Raw genomic sequence first — 26381 nt, 5'->3', positions numbered from 1 at the left:
CTTAGTTCCCCGATCAGGTTTCAAACCTGGGGCCCTGGTTATGAGAGCTCTGAGTCCTAACCACTGGACCACCTGGAAATCCTCAACAATCTGTTTTGACAATCCCTTCAGGTACTATGGGGGCTTCCCTGGTGGCTTAGTGGTAAAGAATCCACCTGCTATGCAGGAGACATGGGTTCAATCCCTGGGTCAGGATGATCCCTTGGAGGAGGAAGTGGCAACCCACTCCAGTATTCTTGCCTGGGAAACCCCATGGACAGAGGAGCCTGGCGGGCTACAGTCCATGGGGTCACAAAGAGTCAGACATGACTTAGCGAGTAAACCAACAGGACCACCAGGTACTACAGTTTAATAACCACTGGCTTGATGCACGCTAGAGGATTTTTGAAATAAGGTGTTTTGGGATATGTTCCTCTCAAGGTAAATGTAGCTCTAGATTACCCCTGACCATTCTTTAGACATCTGCATCCATATACAAGAGCAAGACAACCACAGCAGAGAATTAACTTGGATTTATTAATACTAGTGCTAAGACATTAAGAGCTAGGGCACAAAGCAGTGTATTATCTCTATTTGTAGAATTTTCTGTATCTAGCAGCCTTTAGTATCCCCGAGAAATTCTGATTTGGTATCCCCAGAATAGAAAAAATTCCCGCAGAGCGGGCTGACATCAGTGCATTTCAGAGTCTCAAATGGCTAATAGCTGTACTTGGACAGCACATTTCAGAAAGAATATTGAACCTATAGCTGATTCACGTTGATGTTTGGTAGAAACCAATGCAATACTGTAAAGCAATTATCCTTCAATTAAAAATAAGTAAATTAAAAAGAAAGAATATTGAGTGATCAGTCATTTCAGTCCTGTCCAACTCTTTGCTACCCCGTAGACTGTAGTCGGAAGGGCTGAACCCATGAAGACTCCCGGAGCGCAGTGTTTGCTTGAGTTTCTCCTCCAGAGCTAAGCACACAGCTTTAGTTGACGGCTCCTGCAGAGCACCCTGGGCATCTCAGGAGGAGGGAACAAGCCTGCACGCAGTGTGGTGCTCTCCCTTTCCCAAGCTTGTGGGGAGAAAAGCAAACATTATTACAGGTTAAAAACAGAGCCCTTCCCTCCCCACCCCTGAAGGACTGTTTACAGCATTCTGAAGTAGCTCAGAGCCTCTCATATTTGGTTTGACCATGAACCAGTGACCCTACAGTGACGTGCGGACACCATGGAGACGGGCAGAACTGGGATGTCAGCATCCAGGCCTGGATTCTGGGCCAGGCTGTGTGTGAACTTGTTGTATGACTTTGACCTGACACATCCCTTGACCCGAGTTCTGCAGTTTCTTGTTCTCTTCCTCCTCCTTTTTTTTTTTTTTTTTTTTTTTTTACCATAAGAACTAACCATTTTATTTATTTATTTTAAAATTTTTGGCCATGCCTCATGGCATGAGGGATCTTCCCCAATTAGGGGTAGAACCCCTGCCCCCACTGGAAGCGGAATCCTAACCACTGGACCACCAGGGAAGTCCCTGTAGTTTCTTCTTAAGGATGGTAACATAATCTACCATTGGGTGTAACCACTGGGTGGTTACATCTTCAGAAGGAGATGAATGTAAAATCATTTTGAAAAACAAGAGCAATATTATAAATAGAATCTATTTATCATCTATTTGTTTACCTGTATCTGATACCATAATATTAAGAATTAATAATATGCTGCAGGTGGGGATCTACTGTTTTCAGCTTGCAAAAGTGCAAAATGACTTCAGTTCAGTTCAGTCACTCAGTCGTGTCCGACTCTTTGCAACCCTATGAATCGCAGCACACCAGGCCTCCCTGTCCATCACCAACTCCCGGAGTTCACTCAGACTCACGTCCATCGAGTCAGTGATGCCATCCAGCCATCTTATCCTCTGTCGTGCCCTTCTTCTCCTGCCCCCAATCCCTCCCAGCATCAGAGTCTTTTCCAATGAGTCAGCTCTTCGCATGAGGTGGCCAAAGTACTGGAGTTTCAGCTTCAGCATCATTCCCTCCAAAGAAATCCCAGGGCTGATCTCCTTCAGAATGGACTGGTTGGATCTCCTTGCAGTCCAAGGGACTCTCAAGAGTCTTCTCCAACACCACACTTCAGAAGCATCAATTCTTGGGCGCTCAGCCTTCTTCACAGTCCAACTCTCACATCCATACATGACCACAGGAAAAACCATAGTCTTGAATAGACAGACCTTTGTTGGCAAAGTAAGTCTCTGCTTTTCAATATGCTATCTAAGTTGGTCATAACTTTCCTTCCAAGGAGTAAGCATCTTTTAATTTCATGGCTGCAATCACCATCTGCAGTGATTTTGGAGCCCCCAAAAATAAAGTCTGATACTGTTTCCACTGTTTCCCCATCTATTTCCCATGAAGTGATGGGACCGGATGCCATGATCTTAGTTTTCTGAATGTTGAGCTCTAAGCCAACTTTTTCACTCTCCACTTTCACTTTCATCAAGAGGCTTTTCAGTTCCTCTTCACTTTCTGCCATAAGGGTGGTGTCATCTGCATATCTGAGGTTATTGATATTTCTCCCAGCAATCTTGATTCCAGCTTGTGTTTCTTCCAGCCCAGCGTTTCTCATGATGTACTCTGCATATAAGTTAAATAAGCAGGGTGACAATCTACAGCCTTGATGTACTCCTTTTCCTATTTGGAACCAGTCTGTTGTTCCATGTCCAGTTCTAACTGTTGCCTCCTGACCTGCATACAGATTTCTCAAGAGGCAGGTCAGGTGGTCTGGTATTGACATCTCTTTCAGAATTTTCCACAGTTTATTGTGATCCACACAGTCAAAGACTTTGGCATAGTCAGTGAAGCAGAAATAGATGTTTTTCTGGAACTCTCTTGCTTTTTCCATGATGCAGCAGATGTTGGCAATTTGATCTCTGGTTCCTCTGCCTTATCTAAAACCAGCTTGAACATCAGGAAGTTCACGGTTCACGTATTGCTGAAGCCTGGCTTGGAGAATTTTGAGCATTACTTTACTAGCATGTGAGATGAGTGCAATTATGTGGCAGTTTGAGCATTCTTTGGCATTGCCTTTATTTGGGATTGGAATGAAAACTGACCTTTTCCAGTCCTGTGGCCACTGCTGAGTTTTCCAAATTTGCTGGCATATTGAGTGCAGCACTTTCACAGCATCATCTTTCAGGATTTGAAATAGCTCAACTGGAATTCCATCACCTCCACTAGCTTTGTTCGTAGTGATGCTTTCTAAGGCCCAACTGACTTCACATTCCAGGATGTCTGGCTCTATGTTGGTGATCACACCATCATGATTATCTGGGTTGTGAAGATCTTTTTTGTATAGTTCTTTTGTGTATTCTTGCCACCTCTTCTTAATATCTTCTGCTTCTGTTAGGTCCATACCATTTCTGTCCTTTATCGAGCCCATCTTTGCATGAAATATTCCCTTGTATCTCTAATTTTCTTGAAGAGATCTCTAGTCTTTCCCATTCTGTTGTTTTCCTCTATTTCTTTGCATTGATCACTGAGGAAGGCTTTCTTTTCTCTTCTTGCTATTCTTTGGAACTCTACATACAGATGCTTATACCTTTCCTTTTCTCCTTTGCTTTTTGCTTCTCTTCTTTTCACAGCTATTTGTAAGGCCTCCCCAGACAGCCATTTTGCTTTTTTGCATTTCTTTTCCATGGGGATGGTCTTGATCCCTGTCTCCTGTACAATGTCACGAACCTCATTCCATAGTTCATCAGGCACTCTATCTATCAGATCTAGGCCCTTAAATCTCTTTCTCACTTCCACTGTATAATCATAAGGGATTTGATTTAGGTCATACCTGAATGGTCTGGTGGTTTTCCCTACTTTCTTCAATTTAAGTCTGAATTTGGTAATAAGGAGTTCATGATCTAAGCCACAGTCAGCTCCTGGTCTTGTTTTTGTTGACTGTATAGAGCTTCTCCATCTTTGGCTGCATAGAATATAATCAATCTGATTTCAGTGTTGACCATTTGGTGATGTCTATGTGTAGAGTCTTCCCTTGTGTTGTTGGAAGAGGGTGTTTGCAGAAAATGTCTTAGTTGATTTCAAATAAATTTTTAAAATCATGAGCAAAACATTTAATCTAGAATTGTCTTGATGCAGCAAAACTATTTAGATGGATATAAGGTAGCTCAGATGGTAAATGATCCAGCTGCAAAGCAGGAGACCCAGGTTTGACCCCTGGGTTGGGAAGATCTCCTGGAGAAGGGAATGGCTACCTGCTCCAGTATTCTTGCCTGGAGAATTCCATGGACAGAGGAGTCTGGTGTGCTATAGTCCGTGGGTCGCAAAGAGTCAGACACAACTGAGCTACTAACTCAAGGACTCAGGGGCTTCTCTGGTGACTCGGTGGTAAAGAATCTACCTGCCAATGCAGGAGACTCAGGTTTGATCCCTGGGTGAGGAAGATCCCCTGGAGAAGGAAATGGCAACCCACTGCAGTATTCTTGCCTGTGAAATCCTACAGATGGAGGAGGCCTGGTGGGCTATAATCCCTGGGGTCACAAGGAATCGAACATGACTGAGAGACTGAGCACACACATCTCATACCATAATATTGAGAATTAATAATATGGCTGCTGATAGGGAGCTATTGTTTTCAGCTTGGAAAAGTAGAAAATGACTTAGATGATTTCAAATATTTTTTTTTTCACATCATGAAAATAAAATTCAACTAGGATTATCTTGACATGGCAAACAGATAGTTATTAGAAGCCTTAATTGAAAAGCCTCCATCAAGCAACTTGTAAAGAACCATGTGAATGCTTTAGACAATCCCCAAATAAAACTGGTTGTCATCTGGTCCTGTGTAAAGGGAAGGGGTGAGACTCATGATTTCCTGTTGATGCTGGGCATTCATAAGTACTGGACATTTTAACTTTCTATAGAGGAACTAGGAAGGAAACAGGCAGGTAGATTATAGAGCGACCAGATACTTTTCTATCCAAACTAGCACATTTTAAGAGTAAAAGGAAGCATTAATGATAATTGTAGCTGTTGCTCAGTTGCCCAGTCATATCTCTTTGCGTTCCCACGGATTGCAGCACGCCAGGCCTCCCTGTCACTCACCATCTCCCAAAGTTTTCCCAAGTTCATGTCCATTGAGTCGGCATCCAACCATCTCATCCTCTGCCACCCCCTTCTCCTGCCTTCAGTCTTTCCCTGCATCAGGGTCTTTTCTAATGGTTGGCTGTTTGCATCAGGAGGTCAAAGTATTGGAGCTTCAGCTTCAGCATCAGTCCTTCCAATGAATATTCAGGGTTGATTTCCCTTAAGATTGACTGATTTGATCTCTGTGTAATGATAATTAACCAGGTGCAAACTAGGACTGTTCCTGGTAAACCGGGACCTGTGCCTCTGAGTTACAAACTAGTAAGCTCACCCTTCACAAGGTGAGTGAGGTCAGGACAGACGATTCTTCAGCGTCCAGGCTTTCTGTACTGAGGCTGACCCGGGCACACGTGGTGGGCAGCAGACTGTAGAAACCCTGCGGACCATCTCCTGATGTGCTGAGGGGGGCCGCTTCAGGCCATGAGGGCAGAAGAAATGAGCCCAGGTTTCTATGAAGCGCAGCATCAGACACACACCTGAGCTGGCATCTCTGAAGCTGCAGTGCCAGGCACACCAGCCCGGCATGTCGGGAGCAGAGATGCGTGACTGTGATAAGAGCTCCCGGCCAGTGTCAAGTCCACCAAATAGAGTCGCCGACAGCTCCATGGTCTCTGGCAAGGGCTCCAGACATAAATCAAAGAGCAATCTTCTCATGTCGGTGGCGTGGGAGGACCGGCCACTTGTCACCTGTCAGTGTTCCCACTCTGGTCACACACGTGGAGAGTAATTACAGCCAGCTGGTGGTGTCATCTGAGAGTTATGATGGCCAGAGCAGGACCTGGGGATGCTGTGAAAGCAGGGGGTGAAGGGCACCCGTGTCTGAAGATGTGGCCTACCTGTCATTGTTGCCATCGGCTCCCAGAGTCACAGGGAATCGCGGATAAATAGTTTCCCTTTAAGGTGTTCCCTCTCAGGATTTATATAAAATGCCCTCTTTCTTTATCTTCAGCACCTGCTTATGAAAGAATATCTCTGCTTTATATCTGTGTCAGGAGAAGGCAGTGGCACCCCCACTCCAGTGCTTTTGCCTGGAAAATCCCATGGATGAAGGAGCCTGGTGGGCTGCAGTCCATGGGGTCGCTAAGAGTCAGACATGACTGAGCGACTTCACTTTCATTTTTCACTTTCATGCCTTGGAGAAGGAAATGGCAACCCACTCCAGTGTTCTTGCCTGGAGAATCCCAGGGATGGGGGAGCCTGGTGGGCTGCCATCTATGGGGTCACACAGAGTCAGACACGACTGAAGTGACTTAGCAGCAGCAGCAGGGGAAGAAGCCTCAGGAGATCTTCTGAAAGGGGTTTCAGGGATAAATCAGTGTTCCCAGGAATCTCACGTTACTGTTGTTCAGCCACTCAGTTGTGTCTGACTCCGTGGGATTTCCCAGGCAAGAATATTGGATGGGTTACAAATCCCTTCTCCAGGGGATCTTCCTGACCCAGGGATCAAACCTGCATCTCCTGTGTTTGCAGGTGGATTCTTCACCACTCAGCTGCCTGGGAAGCCTGAAAGCTCTTCCCAGGTGGCGCTAGTGGTCAAGAACCTGATTGCCAATGCCGGAGACATAAGAGATGTGGGTTCGATCCCTGGGTTGGGAAGTTTCCCTGCAGAAGGAAATGGCAACCCACTCCAGTATTCTTGCCTGGAGAATCCCATGGATAGAAGAGCCTGGCGGACTACAGTCCATAGGGTTGCTAAGAGTCAGACACAACTGAAGTGACTGACCTCTCATGCACCAATTCACAAAAGAATCCTGGGCCTTGCATTACACACTGAGGACTCTGAGATAGTGAATGCATTTAAAAACAGTCTTGTGATCATGTGGATATTTTAAATTAAGTAATGATAGACCTAGAAGCGGCACATTGTTATTGCCATGGTATTCATCAGCCTTGGAACACATGAAAATCCCATGATTAGTTCACAACTGTTTTTGAGCACAGTCTTTTCTTGGTAAATACATTAAAAGGGGGGTTGAAAAGTTAACTGTTTTCTAACTTCTGGGAAAAATCATTTCTTATCCTGGAGAAGTAGCAGTTCCCGAGGCCAGATGAACTTTCTGCTTTTTTCCCTCCAATTCTGATAAAAGGGTAGGTCAGAACTCTGCTGCTCCAACTTCTAAATCCTGATCTTTCCAGGAAAGATAATCTCTCCAGTGACCGTTCAGTCCTCTTGCCAAATAAATACACAAACATATGTAATGTTCTATGTTTCAGAACAGTCATGGTGGTGTTTGAAGGAAGCAGATTCCCACCCTCAGTGATGCTGGGAAATTGGACATGTTCATGTCAGTGCCAGGCCCTTCTGCCCAGCGGGGGATTCTGAGACTTCCTTTTATTCTATTTGGGTGTTCAGTCTTCTCACACGTCTAACAATTTCTTGGCAGTTTAAGGATTTTTTTTTTAAAGTACCTATCTATTTGAGTTGCACCGGATCTTAGCTGCAGCATGTGGGATCTAGTTCTCCAACTGGGGATCGAACCCCTGCCCTCTGCATTGGCAGCGGGAAGTCTTAACCACTGGGCCACCAGGGAAGTCCCTTGAGGATCTAATTTTGGCTTTCATGTCCCAGGCTTCTCTTGGAAAAAATCTTCTAGTTTTAATTTTTTTTTTTTTTTTTTGTATTACATCCTTTAAGTCAAAGTAAGAGTACAAGGCCCTCTGAGACAAGGAAAGCAACCCATTGTGATCCCAGGTGTCACACCTAAAGGATGCAGTATTCAGGTTCTCTCTGGGGACAGTGCCGAGCAGGTTATGGCCAGCTCCCCCCGATGACAGCATCCTCGAATGCTGCAGATCCAGGCTTTCCAGGGCACAGCCCATGGGGCTGGCTCTTTGGTGTGACTGTAAACAGCAGTCGACTGTTTAATGACCTAATGTGGATTTTTATGGACTCATCTCCTTCTACAACCAGGTTGCTCTCTGAACACTTGAGATAAATCTTCACCCACTCTCTGAAATTGTTCAACACACAGGTTAATTTCTCATTATCGATTTTCTCCACCATGCATCTTGAATGCTTCAAGATCTCTTGACCAACACACAAAAAAATCTCTGCGACTGTCAGTTTAAACAGAATAGTTCTTCAAAAGAATGCTTGAAACATCAGTAAGGAGAATGAAGTAACTCTTCCCCACCTATTAGCGGGGCAGTGTAACTGGATGTTGGATTAGATTTCAAGGAGACAACACAATCAAGAACATTTATAAGAAGCAGTTTCATCTGTTTAAGCTTCTGAACGTGAGTGCTACTCTTGTAGGCGTCCCCAGGCAGCTACGTTATTGTCATCGAGGGACTGAACATTTCAAGTGAAATCAGAGTAAGGACCTGAACCTTCTTGGATGATGTAAGAGTCAATGCAACACGGGAGGAAAAGCACTGGACACTAGGCGCTGGAAGACCCTCTCGCCCTGTTAGAATTAGGACCATTTTCTCTAGGCTTTTGCTATTCATCTATAAAAACAGATTGGATTCTAAGAGTCTTCCTAGTTCTAAAATTCAATGCTTTTATATCCAAGACTATATATATATATATATTATTAATATAAAACTGAGTTAAAACAACAAAACCCACTCCAGTGTTCTTGCCTGGAGAATCCCAGGGACGGGGGAGCCTAGTGGGCTGCTGTCTATGGGGTCGCACAGAGTCGGACACGACTGAAGCAACTTAGCAGCAGCAGCAGCAGCAAAACAATGAAAGCAAAATAAAAACCGTTTTCTACCTGGAAAAAAAAAAAACTTGAGAAATGTATGTATGACAAAATACCATTCTTTCCTCTACAGGCTTATCTCCATATATTCTTCCCCTACCCCCACTGTTACTGAAGAGTAAAAAAAAATTCTTTTAAGGATTAAGTGTTCCATTTAGTTTTAAAATCATCCCTGAAACACTGTCCCATGAATAGAAAATGGGGTCAGAAGCACTTTATTAATGAAAAGTCCCTCAATGTGCGTCCAAGAAAAACAAAAGCATCATTAATATCTACACTATAAAGAAAAGGAACAACAACAAAAATAAAGCCAGCCCAAAGCAACACCCAACCAATTCTATGTCCCCAGCCCTTACCAGACATAACTGAAGTGTACCAAGTCATTTTCACACGTTTCTTGGAGTGTAGATTTATTTGGATTTAAGAATCTCCTCAACAAATTACATCAGCCTCACTCCATATCCTTCCTTAATAAAACAATGACTGAACTAACATCAGACTCTGAACATTTTAAAAATAATAGAAAAGTAAAAATAGATTTTCCTAGTGAAATTCCTCTCCTAAACCTTACATGGTTTTGCTGCTTCCATGAAATATTTCTCTTTGGAGTAACTTGGTAGCATAGTTTTTTATTCGTGTTTGTTTTCAACTGGATTCATACAAGGGCACTGAATTAGAACTCCAGCTGGCTTATGGAGCATGAACTTTTATGACCAGTAAGTTACCTCTGCTGTGAAAGGAAAATGACAGACGTCAGTGAAGGCATGGAGACGCTGGAAGTCCGTTTCGTGATGTAATTTAAGTCTCAGATAGCACACCCTCGTGGCAAAATAACACAAGAACACAGGATGGTATGCGCACTCTAGAATCCTCTGCAGCACTCTGAGCCATTCTAGTTGGAGAACGGGCTCATTCTAAACCTGCAACAGGCTGTCAGAGGGGTCACGCCCTCCATCTTCACCCCCACCCACCCACTTAATAGGATCCATTCATAGCTACTCACTACTGCAGGATTTGACCTGAGAAATGCTAGGATTTATTAACTCAGCAGTTGTTTGGGAAGGTCCCTAAGTCATCTTGCCCTTGGCCAGCAAGGGGACTGCTCAAAGTTCTCGGAAGCAGCTGGCGAGGTTCTCAGCCAAGTTCTTCGGGATGCAGGAAGTTCTTCAGGACGCCCTACTTGGACAAGGCATTTACAGGTCTTTCCAACCAGGCTTCCCGGATCTAGGAAAAGTTATTCCTGACTCCTTTGACCCAGAGGCTGGCTAAAGTTGAATTTTTTTATCATCTGTAGGGAATCACTCTTTTCGTCCTTCCTTTTTTTTTCTTCCTAGGAGCTGGCATGGTAGTTAAATTTTTCTAGAACAGTCATATTAATATGTTCAAAAACCCACTGCTGAGTCTCTGAGAGAGGATCGCATCTGGCCATGAAGATCTTCTTCTCTGCAGGGTTACAGTCCATGCAGCTGTTACTCACAGGATGGAACAATGTTCTGTCCTGTAGGGATGGGAAAGGAAGGGAGAGATGGACATCATGTATGTTGAATGTTTGGAACCCAAAACATACAGAGGAAGTAAACTGTCCCTGCTATCTCAGTATATATCAGCAGTGTGAGAAATAGAATACCTCCCAAGTCCAACAATGGGCTTCCCTGGTAACTCAGCTGGTAAAGAATCTGCCTGCAATGCAGGTGACCTCGGTTCCATTCCTGGGTTGGGAAGAAGCCCTGGATAAGGGATGGGCTCCCACTCCAGTATTTTTGGGCTTCCCTGGTGGCTCAATCAGTAAAGAATCCACCCACAATGTGGGAGACCTGGATTCGATCCCTGGGTTGGGAAGATCCCCTGGAGGAGGGAATGACAACCCCCTCCAGTATTCTTGTCTGGGAAATCCCATGGACAGAGGAGCCTGGGGGGCTACAGTCCATGGGGTTGCAAAGAGTCGGACACCACTGAGCGACAGGCACAATACATGTTGGAGGTGGTGTTGCCATGGGAAACCTGGTTTCCTGGGACCTATTGGTGCCATGTGGGGCCTCCAGAAGGTTCAGCCAGAAGCCATTCATTCATTTATTGATTTTTTTAAAAAAATGCAATCCATTCATTTCCTGCTCTGCGGTAAGCATTTTGCTATCAGCTATTAGGTTTTGAAGATGAGAAGTCTACGAGAAGTTGCTAGTTAAGTATCTAGTAATCCAGGTATTTGGGGGAGAGGGATGTATTCAGAAATGGTAAGTTAGTTCATAGTGAACACTGCCATGGGGCTTCCCAGGTGGTTCAGTGATAAAGAATCTGCCTACCAATGCAGAAGACACAGGACATGTGGGTTCAACCCCTGGGTTGGGAAGATCCCCTGGAGGATGAAATGGCAACCTACTCCAGTATTCTTGCTTGGAGAATCCCATGGATCCTGGAGGGCTACAGTCTACGTGGTCACAAAGAGTCAAACACGACTGAAGTGACTGAGCACACATGCACAAACAGTGCCACACACACATGCACGCACACACACACACACATGCACACGAGGACCAGAAGAGTCATCATTTCCCTACTCTTTTTTTTTCTAAATTAATTAATTTTTTTTGGCTTCCTCGGGTCTTAGTTGCATCATTGTGGTGCATGAACTCTCTAGTTGTGGTGTAGGCTCAGTAGTTACCATGTGGGATCTTAGTTCCCCAACCAGGGATTGAACCCGCATCCCCTGCATTGCAAGGTGGATTCTTAACCGTGAGACTACCAGGGAAGTCCCTTCCCTACCCTTGTACTGAGCCTGTAATGGGAAAGGGAAATAGCCGAGGACCAGGAACAAAGAGGGCTGGATGCAGGGCTGTGAGGGTCCCAGGATGAGCACAGGGCTGGGGGCTCACAGTGTACAGGCAGGATCTCAAAGCACAAACTCAAATCAGTTGGCTCGAGCTTCTGTCTCTTCCTGAGCCCTTTATTGGTGTCAAAGCTCTTCCTGTGGTATAATTGCCACTGTTTTCTGTCACATGGAGGAGGCGGTGCTCCCTCAGTCGTGATAAAGCTTTGGACGAAGGTGTGAGCAGGACACAGAAGTTAAGTGGCGACCAAGCGCCTGTGTGAACAGCCTCGATGAACACACACCCTCTTTCCATTGCGCAAGCAGGAAGAAGGCTGTCAGTGGTATGAGAAAAGGCTCTTTAACTAGTAATAAATGCTTTTGTCTCTTACAGCATCTATGCATTAAAATAAGTGTCCATAACATGTAAAAATGTCCCCAGACCACTGCTTAAAATTTTGGAACAAGGAATGTTTTATTGTTTAGCTTAGGAAAACATGTAGAGGTTCTGATGAATTTCTTTAACTGAGGAATATTAGACTTGGCATGCTTAGAGTGAAAGAGCCTCTCAGTCACCCTGTGTAAACAGTTCTGGGTTACCCTGCTTGTTAAGCAATATTTAATGTCCTTCAGGACCCGGATGTTTGCATACTTGGGCGCCTGTGATAGCAGGAAGATTAAGGAAGGAGGGAGGTGGCAGCCCAAAGTGCCCTTTGCACGTCTCCACTTGGAGTGTACACACAGAGCTCCGTCTGATACAAAGGTTCTCTTTCTTTCCTCTGTTCTGAGTCTCCTGAGTTTGTTGTGGATTTTGTTTTCGTTACAGCAAGAAGGCTGCCAAGGCCTCCTGCCCATTTTCCTCGTCCCCTGCTTCACTAGCTGCTGGTTGACCCTGTGAAGCCCTATACCAAGGTCACAGGTGTGGATCCCTATATCAAGGTCACAGCATAAAAGTCTCTGGAACCGACCAAGCCCCATAGTAACTGTTGCCATGAGCCTCCTGATCTCAACTGTCCAGTTCCCTGACCCCCTTACTATGTAAAATGCCCACCCTACTCTCCACTCTATAGCATCCTAACCAATCATCTAATGCCACCGTTTCAGTAGGAATTTTCTCTGTCTTGAGACTATAAAAATTGGCTGCAAGCTTGCAAAAACGCTTGGCTCTCCCGTGAGCTGGCCCGATGTTCTAACAGCGTCTCCCATTCTAGTAAACTTTATTCTCCTCTCATTCTGTCTCATGTCTGGAAATTCTTTTCCAACTTGCCCATGGATCATGAGAGACCCCAGGGCAGCTGGAGGGAGCTCTCCTTGCAAGGGTGAGATAGCAGATTCTTGAGGAGGAGGGCTGTGCTCTGAACTCACCCGCTTCCTTCCTCCTGGGGTGGATGCTGACTTGAAGACAACAGACCCCCCCACGCACACACACACTGCGGCCCCCTCGGCTCCCTGGGCAGCAGGCTCCTTGCCTCCTATGTCCTCCTGTTCAGCATCCCTCCCACTCCATTTCCTGCCCCCACTCTCTGCCAGTTTAGCTACATAGGCCTAGTGTATTTAAACCAATTTCTCAAAGAGCATCCCTAAGCTGTTATATTCGTGAAAATTCTATAGGACCTGCTAAATTCTAAACTTCACTTTATTCCACATCTGTGGACTCCTCTTTCCTCTTAACCAGCCAGATTTCTTTCTATTGTCACTTTTGTCAATGTCTCAAGACAAGCAGAGGCTCACAGTTTCTCTCCCCGGACGTGTATTTCCATAAAATGTAAAAAAATAAGCAGGGGTGGGGGCGGGTGGGAAGTAGAACATGTTTTAATTCTCTTCCTTTCTCAGCTTGTGCCTCCCAGCTAGGATACAAAAGCCAAAGCACATTTTTCTGAACATTTTATCTGAATGTTATTTTCTGAGCCACAAGGTGATCGCATTTTCCCAGCTGTCCAGCTGAAACTCAGGCTCTGGCAGATCCAGGTCTGCTCATGGGGACAGCCGGTGGGATGTGCAGACTCAGCACCACCCTGAGCCATCCAGAGGGCGTCTCTGTGACTGCTCATCAGGTTCTCATACAAGTTGAAAAGCAGAGTCCCCCAAATCTATCTGTGTCTGAGGCGCCTCATCAGTAAAACGAGGGGGTGGATAACATCCATCCCTGAGGCCTCTCCCAGCTGTGAAATTGAATGAACGTTTTATTCCAAAGTTCACTGGAGACAAAGACGAATGATGGGGCATCAAATAGACTCTCTCAGCCACATTCACTGGGCTAATAGATGACTACTCTCTGGTTGCAGACTGAGCTTCCGTGTCTTTGGCATTTCCAGTAGATCCTAAAGGGGAGCATTCTGGAAGCATCTTTTTTTTTTTATTATTATTATTTTTATTTTTATTTGGCTGCTCCCGGTCTTAGCTGAGGGACATGGGATCTTTAGTTGCAGCAAGTGGGATCTAACCACTTGCTAACTAAGTTCTCTGACCAGGGATCGAACCTGAGCCTCCTGCATTGGGAGCATGGAGTCTTAGCCACTGGACCACCAGGGAAGTCCCTGGAAGCATGTTTAGTGGCCTCGGAACATACATTTTCCACTTTGACCTTGTGTGCTTGTGCTAAGTCATTTCATTTGTGTCTGACATTTTGCAAACCTATGGACTATAGCCCACCAGGTTCCTCTGTCCATGGAATTCTCCAGTCAAGAATACTGGAGTGGGTTGCCATTTCCTCCTCCAGGGATCTTTATACATTATCATCATTATGTTTCTTCTCAGCTAAGCTTTTGGATCTCTGAATGTCATTACTGATGCTTCTCCTGGCTGGTGCACCATCGTCTGTGAATGTAGTCTCTTGTCCTATGACAGTACTTCCTTAAAAAAAAAATTATCGAAGTATAGTTGATTTATACCCTAGGGTAGGAAATGGCATGCCACTCCAGTATTCTTGCCTGGAAAACCACATGGACAGAGGAGCCCACAGGCTACAGTCCACGGGGTCACAAAGAGTTGGACACGGTGGAGCAACTGAGCATGCAGCTGATGCGCAGCATGGTGCTAGTTTCCGCTACACAGCAACTCGAATCAGGTGTATGGATACTTATATCCACTCTTTGTAAAATTCTTTTCCCATATAGGCTGTTACAGAGTATTGAGTAGAGTTCCCTGTGCTATACAGTAGGTCCTTATTGGCTATCCATCTTATACCTACTAGCATGTATGAAGTGGAATATTACTCAGCCATAAAAAAGAGAAAAATAATGCCATGTGCAGCATGGATAGACCTGCAGCCTGCCATACTAAGTGAAGTGAGTTGGGCAGAGGACAAATATCTTATGATATCCCTTATATGCAGAATCTAAAAAAGGGCACAAATGAACTTAGCTACAAAATCTGGAGAGAGACCCACAGATGTAGAAAACAAACTGATGGTTACCAGAAGGCAAGGGAGCAGGGGATACATTGGGAGATTGGAATTGACGCCTACACACTATGACAGCCCTTTACTCCTTTAGTCTCCTCAGTCTCGACAAGAGATGCTGGAACTGAACCAAATACAGTTTTGTGGTTTTTTTTAATTTACTATATTTATCTTGACTGCACTGAGTCTTACTTGTGGCACACAGAATCTTTAGTTATGGATTGAGAACTCTTAGTTCCTGCATGTGGAATCTAGTTCCCAGACCAGGGATGGAACCCAGGTCCCCTGCATTGAGAGCGATGAGTCTTAGCTGTCAATAGACCACAAGGGAAGTCCCCCCAATACAGTTTTTCCTCTGGGCTAGAGTTCAGAGTGCTCTGGTCAAGTCTGCTGTTCCCTAGCAGTCCTCCTTTACCTGGACTGTTCCCCTGTTCAGTTCTGAGGGAAGCAGAGCCCTCGCCCTATCTGTTCAAAAAATAAAGCCACAAACTGTCTCCTGCAACCTTCCTGCCTTCCCTGACTGCTTCCTCCCATGTTTTTTTCTGTTTTGTTTTTGCCTAAGAAAATTAGAAATCCTTGAGCAGGAAATGAAAATTTTCATATTCAGGAATATGGAAATACTCTTTGTAATCAAATCAGGTCGGGCTAAATTCCATTTGGTCCCCAGGGTGAAAGGCTGGGCAGGACTTTTCAGGTAGGTCCCAGGTGGCTCAGCAGTAAAGAATCCACCTGCTGATGCAGGAGATGTAGGAGACATGGGTTCGATCCCTGGGTCGGGAAGATCCCCTAGAGAAGGAAATGGCAACCCACTCTAGTATTCTTGCTGGGATAATCCCATGGACAGAGGACCCTGGAGGGCTCCAGTCCATGTGGCCACTAAGAGTCAGCATGACTGAGTGAACACGCACACACCTGGGGGGACACCTCTTGAAAGCGGGCCTGTGTGACCCTCTGAGGTATTCATAGGCCAGCAGTAAATTTTGTTAGATTCTGTACTTTTGTAGGGTCCAGACTTTAAAAGAACCAGGATGTTGTAGAAATCATTTCACACCATATTCAGGGTGACAAAAGCATCACACGCCAACAGTGCAGACAGTACAATAGGTGTGTGAGTTCATAACGTGTAGGACGACTGCCCCGAGTGTAAGCGCCTGCGTGGTGGCAGGGGGGCATCCTACTGCTGGGCAGGGGCTAAGGGGACGGGGCCTTTCTTCCCCAGGAAATTCGGTCAGGCCAATCACTCATTACATGACCTCGGACGATTACTTAATTCTCTGAACTGCAGCTTCCTCACTTGTGAGATGCAGATGATAATATCTGTTTCCTATGTTTGTTGTGGATAAAATATACATAAAATCACGTGTAACGTCCGACGTAACTAATAGTGATTCCATGCCTCCTCTCCTCTTATCTTTAGTTGGACAGCATCCCTAATTCTAAAAGTCAGAACGCACTAATCATCTGGTGTGAGTCCAGCTATTCAAGACCATTTTGCATTTTCTGAAATCCTGGCAAAATAGGATTTGCAAAAATTGGCACCTGCCTCAACAAGTTATCCAAATGGGTACATCAGTATCTCCTGGATATGGAAAAGACTTATGGAGCAGAAGTAATCTACAGTTCAGGAATGAGCTCTTCTGTATCGTTATGGTCCGAGTTGCCCAAAATACAACAGGACCCAGGGCATTTTTGAGTTCAACAAATATTTATTTACACTGCCATATGTAAAATAGACAGCCAGTGGGAATTTGCTGAATGATGCAGGGAGCTTAACCTGGGGATTTATGACCATCTAGAGGGGTGGGATGGTCTGGGAGGTGGGAAGGAGGTTCAAGAGGGAGGGGACATATCTATACCTATGGCTGATTCATGTTGATGTATGGCAGAAACCAAGACGATATTGTAAAGCAATTATTCTTCAATTAAAAATGTGTGCATGCTAAGAAAAACAATGCTCCTCTCTCAATTTGTCCCTCCTCTCCTTCTCCACTGTGTCCACAAGTCTGTTCTTTACGTCTGGGTCTCTACTGCTGCCCTGCAAATAGGTTCATCAGCACCATCTTTCTAGATTCCATATATATGCATTAATACATGATATTTGCTTTTATTTTTCTGACTTACTTCACTCTATAACAGGCTCTAGGTTCATCCACCTCATTGGGACGGACTCAAATGCATTCTTTTTTCTGGCTGAGTAGTGTTTAATTGTGCCACAACTTCTTTATCCATTCATTCATTGGTGGGCATCTAGGTAACAAGTATTTATTAAGTGCCTTCTATTTTCTGGTGTGTGTGTATCAGGAAGTAGGCACTGAAACATAACTGAAGACGCCTCTCCTGGCCCTAGAAATGGGAGAGGCCAGTAGGTGAACCAGACATGTTTGCAGTAAAACTTGTCAGTGAGATTGTAGTTTTGGGGGGTTAGGATGAATAGAGAAGAATGCATGAGCAGAGAGATATGAACTAACGGGTCCATTTATGGGTTCAGTTTATTCACCAAAAATCTACAGGGCACCTTCTGTTTCTCAGGCACTATTTTAGATGGTTTGGATGTATCAATAAACTTTAAAAAATATTTATTTATTCACTTGGCTGTGTTGTGTCTTAGTTGTGGGCTCCAGAGTATGTAGACTCAGTAGCTGTATCACACAGGCTAAGTTGCTCCATGGCATATGGGATCATAGTTCCCCAACTAGGGATCAAACCCTTGTCCTCTGCAGTGGAAGGTGGACTCTTAACCACTGGATCACCAGGGAAGTCCCAATAAACTTAATAATATAAAGATTCCTGCCCTTCTGGAGCTTACATTTAGAGATGGGGTAGGGAGTGGAGCAGTAGGGCATAGGCAATAAACGATCCGCATACCCTTACTTCACGGCAAACAGATGGGGAAAAGTGGAAACAGTAGCAGATTTTATTTTCTTGGGCTCCAAAATTGCTGTGGATGGTGACTGTGGCCACAAAATTAAAAGATGCTTGCTCCTTGGGAGAAAAGCTATGACCAACCTAGACAGCATATTAAAAAGCAGAGAAGACATCACTTTGCCAACGAAAGTCTGTATAGTCAGTTCAGTTCAGTTCAGTCACTCAGTCATGTCCAACTCTTTGCAACCCATGGACTGCAGCATGCCAGCCTCCCTGTCCATTGACAACTCCCGGAGTTTACTCAAACTCATGTCCATTGAGTTTGAGTAGCATTGGTGATGCCATCCAACCATCTCATCCTCTGTCATCCCCTTCTCTTTCTTTCCCAGCATCAGGGTCTTTTCAAATGAGTCAGGTCTTCGCATCAGGTGGTCAAAGTATTGCAGTTTCAGTTTCGGCCTCAATCCTTCCAATGAATATTCAGGACTGATTTCCTTTAGGACTGTTGGATCTCTTTGCAGTCCTAGGGACTCTCAAGGGTCTTCTCTAACACCACGGTTCAAAAGCATCAATTCTTCAGTGCTCAGCTTTCTTTATAGTCCAACTCTCGCATCCATACATGACTACTGGAAAAACCATAGCCTTGACTGGACGGACCTTTGTTTGCAAAGTAATGTCTCTGCTTTTTAACATGCTGTCTAGTTTGGTCGTAACTTTTCTTCCAAGGAGTAAGTATCTTTTAATTTCATGGCTGCAGTCACCATCTGCAGTGATTTTAAAGCTATAGTTTTTCCATAAAGAAGGCTGAGTGCCAAAGAATTGATGCTTTCAAATTGTGGTGCCAGAGAAGACTCTTGAGAGTCCCTTGGTCTGCAAAGAGATCTAATTAGCTAATCCTACAGAAAATCAACCCTGAATACTCATTGGAAGGACTGATGCTGACACTAAAACTCCAATACTTGGGCCACCTGATGTGAAGAGCTGACTTATTGGAAAAGACCCTGAAGCTGGGAAAGAGTGAGGGCTGGAGGAGAAGGGGATGACAGAGCATGAGATGGTTAGGTAGCATCGCTGACTCAAAGGACATGGGTTTGAGCAAACTCAGGGAGACAGTTAAGGACAGGGAAGCTTGGCATTCTGCAGTCCATGGGATCTCAAAGAGCTGGATATGACTTAGTGACTCAATAACAACAAGAATAATATGTAAAATGTGTTCAAAGGTGCCAAGGGAGGGGCCGGCGTGCAAACTTAAACAGGGAGATAAGGGTGAACCTCACCTGGAAGGTGACAGTTGAGTAGGGAAATTTGAAGAAGGTAAGGGAGTTGGCCTTGAAGATATCTGGCGGCAGAGGTTTCAGGTAGGGGAACACGGGGTGCAGAGGCCCTAAGCGGGAAGACCCTAAGTGTGGGTCAGAAGAAAGTGAGGAGGCCAGGGTGAGAGAGAGCAGTAGGAGAGGAGTCAGAGGCGATGGGAGGCTCTGTCCGTCATGTGAGGGGACCAGCAGGTCACTGGTGTGGCTGAAGCACAGAGAGCAAGCGGAGAATTCCAGAGGATGGGCTCATTCTACACCAGGAAGAGACTGGGGTGCAATGTTAAGGCCTGGGTTTTCAAGCAAGTTGTTGTGCCGCCTGGGAGCCCACAACTCACATGGACAGCAAATGTGTTTGTAAGAGATAAAAGCTTCATGTCCTCTTATTTCTAATATGGATGGGAGAGAAAGGAGGCTCGAGATGATGAATCTGATTTTAATCCTAGTTTTATCTCTGATGATAATCTTTGATGGTCATTTCATTCGGCAGTGATTTCAGTTTTCCATCTGCAAAATGAATGGAGTGGGAGGAGGAGGGAGGGATGAGAGAAGGGATAAAAAATATCTGCCTTCCCACCTCCTAAGGTTGTGGAGAAGAACCAGGTTGATATATGAGTGGCCTTTGAGTTCTGGAAGAACTCTGGAGAATGCAAATAACACCCTGGTAGGCAGAAAGGCGGAGAAAGCAATGGCACCCCACTCCAGTACTCTTGCCTGGAAAGTCCCATGGACGGAGGAACCTGGTGGACTGCAGTCCATGGGGTCTCGAACAGTTGGACACGACTGAGCGACTTCAGTTTCACTTTTCGCTTTCATACGTTGGAGAAGGAAACAGCCACCCACTCCAGTGTTCTTGCCTGGAGAATCCCAGGGATGGAGGAGCCTGGTGGGCTGCTGTCTATGGGGTCGCACAGAGTTGGACACGACTGAAGCAACTTAGCAGCAGCAGCAGCAGCAGGCAGAATGGGGACAATGCAGTCTTATTGTCTCTCCTTTTCCATTTCTTCTGTGACAGGTACAATTCCTCACAGGAGGAGAAAACTGGTCTTCCTGCATCAGTGGGTAATTTGGCCAGTCAGAAATCATGCTTCTTCCGTCCTGACTGACCGAGGCCTCCATGTGCCACTGAGGCGGAGGCGGTGCTGGCGGCCCCACCGTCCACTCCATCGTTGGCTTCTGGGCTACAGGTAAGTGATGGGTGTGCGTGTACCCTCAATTCTAGGAGCAGCCAGAAACCTTACAGAACCAGTTGTGGTTTGTTGGAGCTCTGCTCTTCACACCATTCACACTCTTGCCCATCTCTTGGCTGAATTCTTAGCGTAGTCCCAAGGTCTTGTACACAAGGTCCTGCCCCTGGCCTTAGAGAGCATCATCTCCCCCCACACTTCACCTGGTTGCTACATACTTCCAGAAAACAAAGCTCTTTCTCACCAGAGGGCCTTTGTACAAGCTGATCCCTATATCTGGGATTTAAAAAAAACTTTTATTTTAGATGAGAGTGTATTGGAGTATATGGCTTCTCTGGTGGCTCAGATGGTAAAGAATCTGCCTACAGTGTGGGAGACCCAGGTTCCATCTCTGGGTCGGGATGGAGAAAGGAAAGGCAACCCATTCCAGTTTTCTTGCCTGGGAAATCCCCAGACGGAGGAGACTGGCAGTCCATGGAGTTGCAGAGTTACAATCCATGGAGTTGCAGAGTCGGACACAAACGAACGACTATCACTATAGTTGATTTGATTTCCCTGGTGGCTCGGTTGGTGATGAATCTGCCTGTCAATGCAGCAGATGCGGGTTCGTTCACTGGGTCAGGAAGATCCCCTGGAGGAGGGCATGGCAACGCACTCCAGTATTCTTGCCTGGAGAATCCCATGGACAGAGGAGCCTGGAGGGCTACAGTCCATGGGGTCACAAAGAGTCAGATACGACTTAGCAACTGAACAATAGCAATAGCGACATAGTCGATTTACAATGTTGTGTTCCTTTCAGGTGCGCAGCAACACGATTCAGTTATACACATATCCATTCTTTTTCAGATGCGTCTCTTCACTTACCTAAATCCTGTTTCCTTTCAGGTCTCCATTTACAGGGCAGATGTCAAAGCAGCCTTGTCTGCCTCTCTGACCTAGGTTGAGCCTCATGTTGAGTTACCATATTATCCTGTACACTTAATATATTCAATTTAAAAAATTTTCAGCTTCCTTATTAGACTGAAAACTCTGAGAGTGGAGAAAACCCATCTGTTCCTGATCTTGTTTCCATCTGTCCATAGCTGTTTATCTCCCTTCCGTAAACCTGCCGGGAGTCATGTCAACATCATAATAGCTGCTCTTTGTCGAGTATGTATTTATGTGTTGGGCTTCTGTACTGTTCAATGTTCTACTCAGCTTTTCTCGCTTTATCTACTTCAACCGCATAAGCAACCTAAAGAGAGAGTGAATGTGGACAACCAGGAAGCTGGGTGCATTTACTTGTTCGACATCTACTATGTGCCAAGCAGTGTTTAAGTTACTAAGGATTCTGCACGAAAGAAAGCAGATAAAGCCCTGCTCCTGTGGAATTTGCACTCTAATATTTAGTGGCAGCTACACAGCTGCAATAGTGCAGGAAGACGACAAGGCAGCCTGTCTTCTCCTGGATGTGAAGTTACTAGGAGAGTGAAAGTCAGATCAGAAGAGAGATTTTTGGGCATGTGGCACAGTGGTAAAGAACCTGCCTGCCAGTGCAGGAAACACAAGAGACGTGGGTTCGACCCCTGGGTTGGGAAGATCCCCTGGAGGAGGGCATGGCAACCCACTCCAGGATTGTTGCCTGGAGAATCCTCATGGACAGAGGAGCCTGGGCTACAGGCCATGGGGTCACAAGGAGGTGGACATGACTGAAACAACTTAGCACACGCACAGGAGAGTGAGAGCTAACACTCGTGAAGCATCGCGTCCTAGGGATATTCGCATTTTATTTCATTATCACAATAACTTTCTTTTTAAAAAAAATTATTTGGCTGCATCGAGTCTTAGTTTCGGTGGGCAGGCTTAATTGCCCCTCAACACGTGGGATCTTAGCTTCCTGACTAGGGATCAAACCTGTGTCCCCTGCATTGGCGTGCAGATTCTTAACCACCACCAGGGAAGCCCCCCATGATCATCTTCTGAGGCTGATACTGTCATTATTGCCATTTGATAATGAGGAAACAAGTTTCCCAAGATCCCAGAGGCAAGACCGCTGCTGGTGGTCCCAGGGGGGACTCCCACCCTGGGTCTCCCAGGGCCTCTGCCCGCCCCACCCCCTCTCAGCCGAGCCAGCCAGCAATCCAGCCCCCAGGGAAGAGCTGTCCCGTTAGCAAATGCTGATCTCACACGCGTATAATTCCAGTTACCAAGGTCCTTTCAAGTGTGACAGTCTCGATCTTGGCCGGCATTCCCTTTAGCCGGTCTTTGTCCACATGTTAGAGCCTGAGATAGAAACTGTGATGAAACCTTTCTACTGGTGACCAGAGGGTGGCAGCTGAATGTATTCAGCAGAATGGTGACCAGCAGGGATGTGGCTAAGGTATCCAGATGTGGAAGAAAAGGATGTGACCTCTAAGTGATGTCACAACTTCAGCCGTGTTAAACATAAGGAATAAAAACAGAATGGGAAGGTTACCCTGGTGAAAACGTAGTTTCATAGCAGCGGTGAAGGCGTTTCCCTCCCAGGGGCTATTAGCCTCCCTCATCTTTGACTCGTCAATTTGAACAGAGGATCCCAGCTTCTCAGGGTATAACGCTTATGTCTCTGTTGTCTTCAGGGTATAGGATATGATATAGACATTGTGTACCTGGTATTCAGCAAGATATTTGAAAATCCTCCTTTTCCCCTGTGGGTCAGCTGGAGAAATGTGGGCTAGAAGGTGATTCGCTGTTAGGTGAGCTTGTATCTGGTTGAATGACTACTGCCTGTGGATCAGCGTCAGCTCCATTATGTGATGGGAGGCTCAGTTCTGGGCCTTGTTCACTGGGATCAGGGCCTTGGATGAGGGCCTGCATGCCCACTGATCTGCTCTAATTCATGGCTGGAATAAAACTAGTTCACCTGTTGATAAGTTGGACCAAAGTCCAGGCAGGGGTAAATCTGGCGAGGGAGAATTTAACAGAAACCAGTGGATGTCTTACACAGGTATGAAAGGGGCACCACACAGGTGTAAGACTGCAGCGACATGTCTGTGTAGCAAAGCGAACGTGGTCTGTTAAATACTGAAAACCCATTAAGAAGCCAAGTATGTGAAGTGAAGGCCAAAAACCAATCAGCTCGAGCTAATTTAACAGACATTTCTCATAACAAAAAGGTGCTAGACAGGACTTCCCTGGTGGTCCAGTGGCTAGGACTCCGAGCTCCCAATGCCGGGGGCCTGGGGTTCAATCCCTGGTCAGGGAACTAGATCCCATATACTGCAACTAAGAGTTCACGTGCCACGGCTAGAAGATCCTGAATCCCACAACTAAGTAACCTGGGGCAGCCAAATAAAGAAATAAATGATTTTTTAAAAAATTCCCAACAAAAGGGTGCTAGAAACTCATTCTCGTCCTTGGTTAAACATGCCTAGGATACTGTGTTCCATTCTGGGCATCATGCCAACCTCTAGGACCATCTGGAGTGTGTTAAGAATCAGTGTCCAGGAGGCTGAGGTGGGCCCAGTGAAGTCATCTCAAGAACAGTGGCAGGAAATTGGGCCATTTAATTGGAAGTAAGGAGTAAAGGTCAGACAAGCTTTGTTTAAGTATTTGGAATCTGTCTTGACCAAAATGGAGTAAATTTAATCTGTGTGGTACCAAAAGCTTCACAGGTGGCTCAGCAATAAGGAATCTACCAGCAATTCAGGAGCCACTGGAGATGTGGGTTTGAGCCCTGGATCAGGAAGATCCCCTGGAGAAGGAAATGGCAACCTACTTGCCATTTTTTTCAGTATGAAAAATTCCACTGACAGAGAAGCCTGGCAGGTTATAGTCCATGGGGTCACGAGGAGTCAGACACGACTGAGGGACTGAGCACATGTGCACCCCAAAGGCCTTGGAGCTTTGTAATGCTTGGGACTGTCCAGAAATGATTGGGCCAACTGGGGGTAGCCTGACTGTCTAAATGTGACCACAAGTCCAGAACTCTGTAGTGGGGCTTCGTTTATCAGAACCAGAGTCAAATTCCATGCCTTTTAATTAAACTCTTCATTTCCTCATTTTGGGCTCTAAATCAATACATAACCGGAATAATTTAAAAATAACAACCTGTGGCCGTCCATCTGGCATCTTTGTGGGCCAGAAGGAGTTTATGGGCTGAGCGGCCAAAGCCCTGGCTTGTATCATAGGGTTCCATAAATAGTCAGATGCAGACACATGCCAAGAATTCCACCCACTCACTTTTTAAAGTAATGTGACTGTTTCAGTGTTATCAGTTTAGCCTGACATGTATTTTCTGTATTTTCTAATTTGATGATATTTAAAAAGATATTTAATTTATTTTATTTATTTGGCTGCACCAGGTCTTAGCATCACTGGTTGGATAGCATCACCAACTCAATGGACTTGGGCTTGGGCAAACTTTGGGAGATAGTGAAGGATAGGGAGGCCTGGCATGCTGTAGTCCATGGGGTCACAGAGTCAGACATGACTTAGTGAGTGAACAATGGAGTCTTAGTTGCAGTATGCAGAATCTTAGTTGCTGCATATGGGATCTAGTTTCCTGACTAGGAATTGAACTTAAGCCCCCTGCATTGGGAGTGCAGAGTTTTAGCCATTGGACCACCAGGGAAGTCCCCTGTTGATGTTATTTTTAAGCCCTTTCTTTGTGGAAGTTAAACTGTACAAAGGCCTCCAGAGAGCAACTCAGAAACTTGATGCACACTCTTCACTGTCAGACTTTGGGGAGGCCTGGTAATGGTTCTGAGACCACAAGATGTGTTACGTTGTATTCAGCACAGCTTGGGGTTCACGAAGGACAGGGTCAGATCAGTAACTGAGTCCATTCAACGAATGCTTATTTAGGAATGTCTGTGCAGTAGGTGGGGCTTCCCAAGCGGCACTAGTGGTAAAGAACCTGTCTGCCAATGCAGGAGACGTAAGAGATGAGGGTTCAAACCCTGGGTTGGGAAGATCCCCTGGAGGTGGGCATAGCAATTCACTCCAGTATTCCTGCCTGGAAAATCCCATGGACAGAGGAACCTGACAGGCTACAGTCCATAGTGTTGAAGAGCTGGACGCGACTGAAACGACTTAGCCTGCACGCATGTAGTAGGTATTAGGCAGGCTATACAGAAATCAGAAAAAGTTCCTGCCCTCAAGTGGTTAACTAAGGGGAGACTAGCTGTGAATCACACATGCTCTAAGTACAAAGAAAGGAACAGAATGGGATAGGAATACATGCAGGGGGCAATTCCAGCTGAAGTAGGAGAGAGGAGTAGTGTAAGGAAAGTAGCTGAAAGCTGGAACAAGAAAAGTGATTCTCGGCTGCCCCATCAGAACCTTTTAGGCCTCCCCTTCTAGATCATCCGTCTGTACTTATGCCAACAGCAGACTACACTAATAAGTGCATTTCTTATAACATTTGATACTTGTCCTTTTTCTTCTTCAGTGTTTTCTTGGCTATTCTTGACTGTTTCATCTTCATGTAAATTTCAGACTCTGCTCATCAGTGCCCACAAATAAACCTGCTGGGATTTGAATGGTTTTGCACGAAATGTAAACACCTGGTTAGGAACAGCTACCTTCACAATGTTGTCTTATTAGCCTTTTTTTTTTTTTTTTCAGGTAATTTTACTTTCTTTAATATCTTGATTGAATTTTTGTACGTGCGTGCTGACTCTCGTCTGACTCTTTGCAACCCTATGGACTATAGCCCGTCAGACTCCTCCACCCATGGGATTCTCCAGACAAGATCACTGAAGTTGGTTGCTATGCCCTCCTCCAGGGGATGTTCCCGACCCAGGGATTGAACTCAGGTCTCCTTAATTGCAGGCAGATTCTTTCCTGTTTGAGCCACTAGGGAGGCCCCCCAGTTTCCAAAGGGAAGCTGAAACATTTCACCACTAACAGTGAGGCTGTGGGGTTTTGGTTCTTATTAGATTGTTAGTTTCTATCAGTTTACTTTCTGTATGGCTAAGACTTACTGGTCAGAGGGTTAAAAACATGAGCATTCAT

At 45.4% G+C, this 26381-nt stretch overlaps 1 protein-coding gene across 1 annotated transcript in view; it reads right to left on the bottom strand.

The window, feature by feature from the left end:
* Positions 1 to 8947: 8947 nt before the first annotated feature.
* GALNTL6 (polypeptide N-acetylgalactosaminyltransferase like 6) overlaps positions 8948 to 26381 on the bottom strand; it is a 1476265-nt gene continuing 1458831 nt past the window's right edge. Inside the window, exon 12 of the mRNA XM_025281307.2 lies at positions 8948 to 10338. Coding sequence (XP_025137092.2) covers positions 10171 to 10338 — 168 coding nt within the window. The 3' untranslated portion in view covers positions 8948 to 10170. The remainder of the gene's footprint in view (positions 10339 to 26381) is intronic.

This window comes from Bubalus bubalis, chromosome 3, assembly GCF_019923935.1.
Source record: "Bubalus bubalis isolate 160015118507 breed Murrah chromosome 3, NDDB_SH_1, whole genome shotgun sequence".
NCBI classification, from domain to species: domain Eukaryota; kingdom Metazoa; phylum Chordata; class Mammalia; order Artiodactyla; family Bovidae; genus Bubalus; species Bubalus bubalis.
Note: the sequence above shows the minus strand (reverse complement) of the source record. Positions and strands in the feature narration are given on the sequence as shown.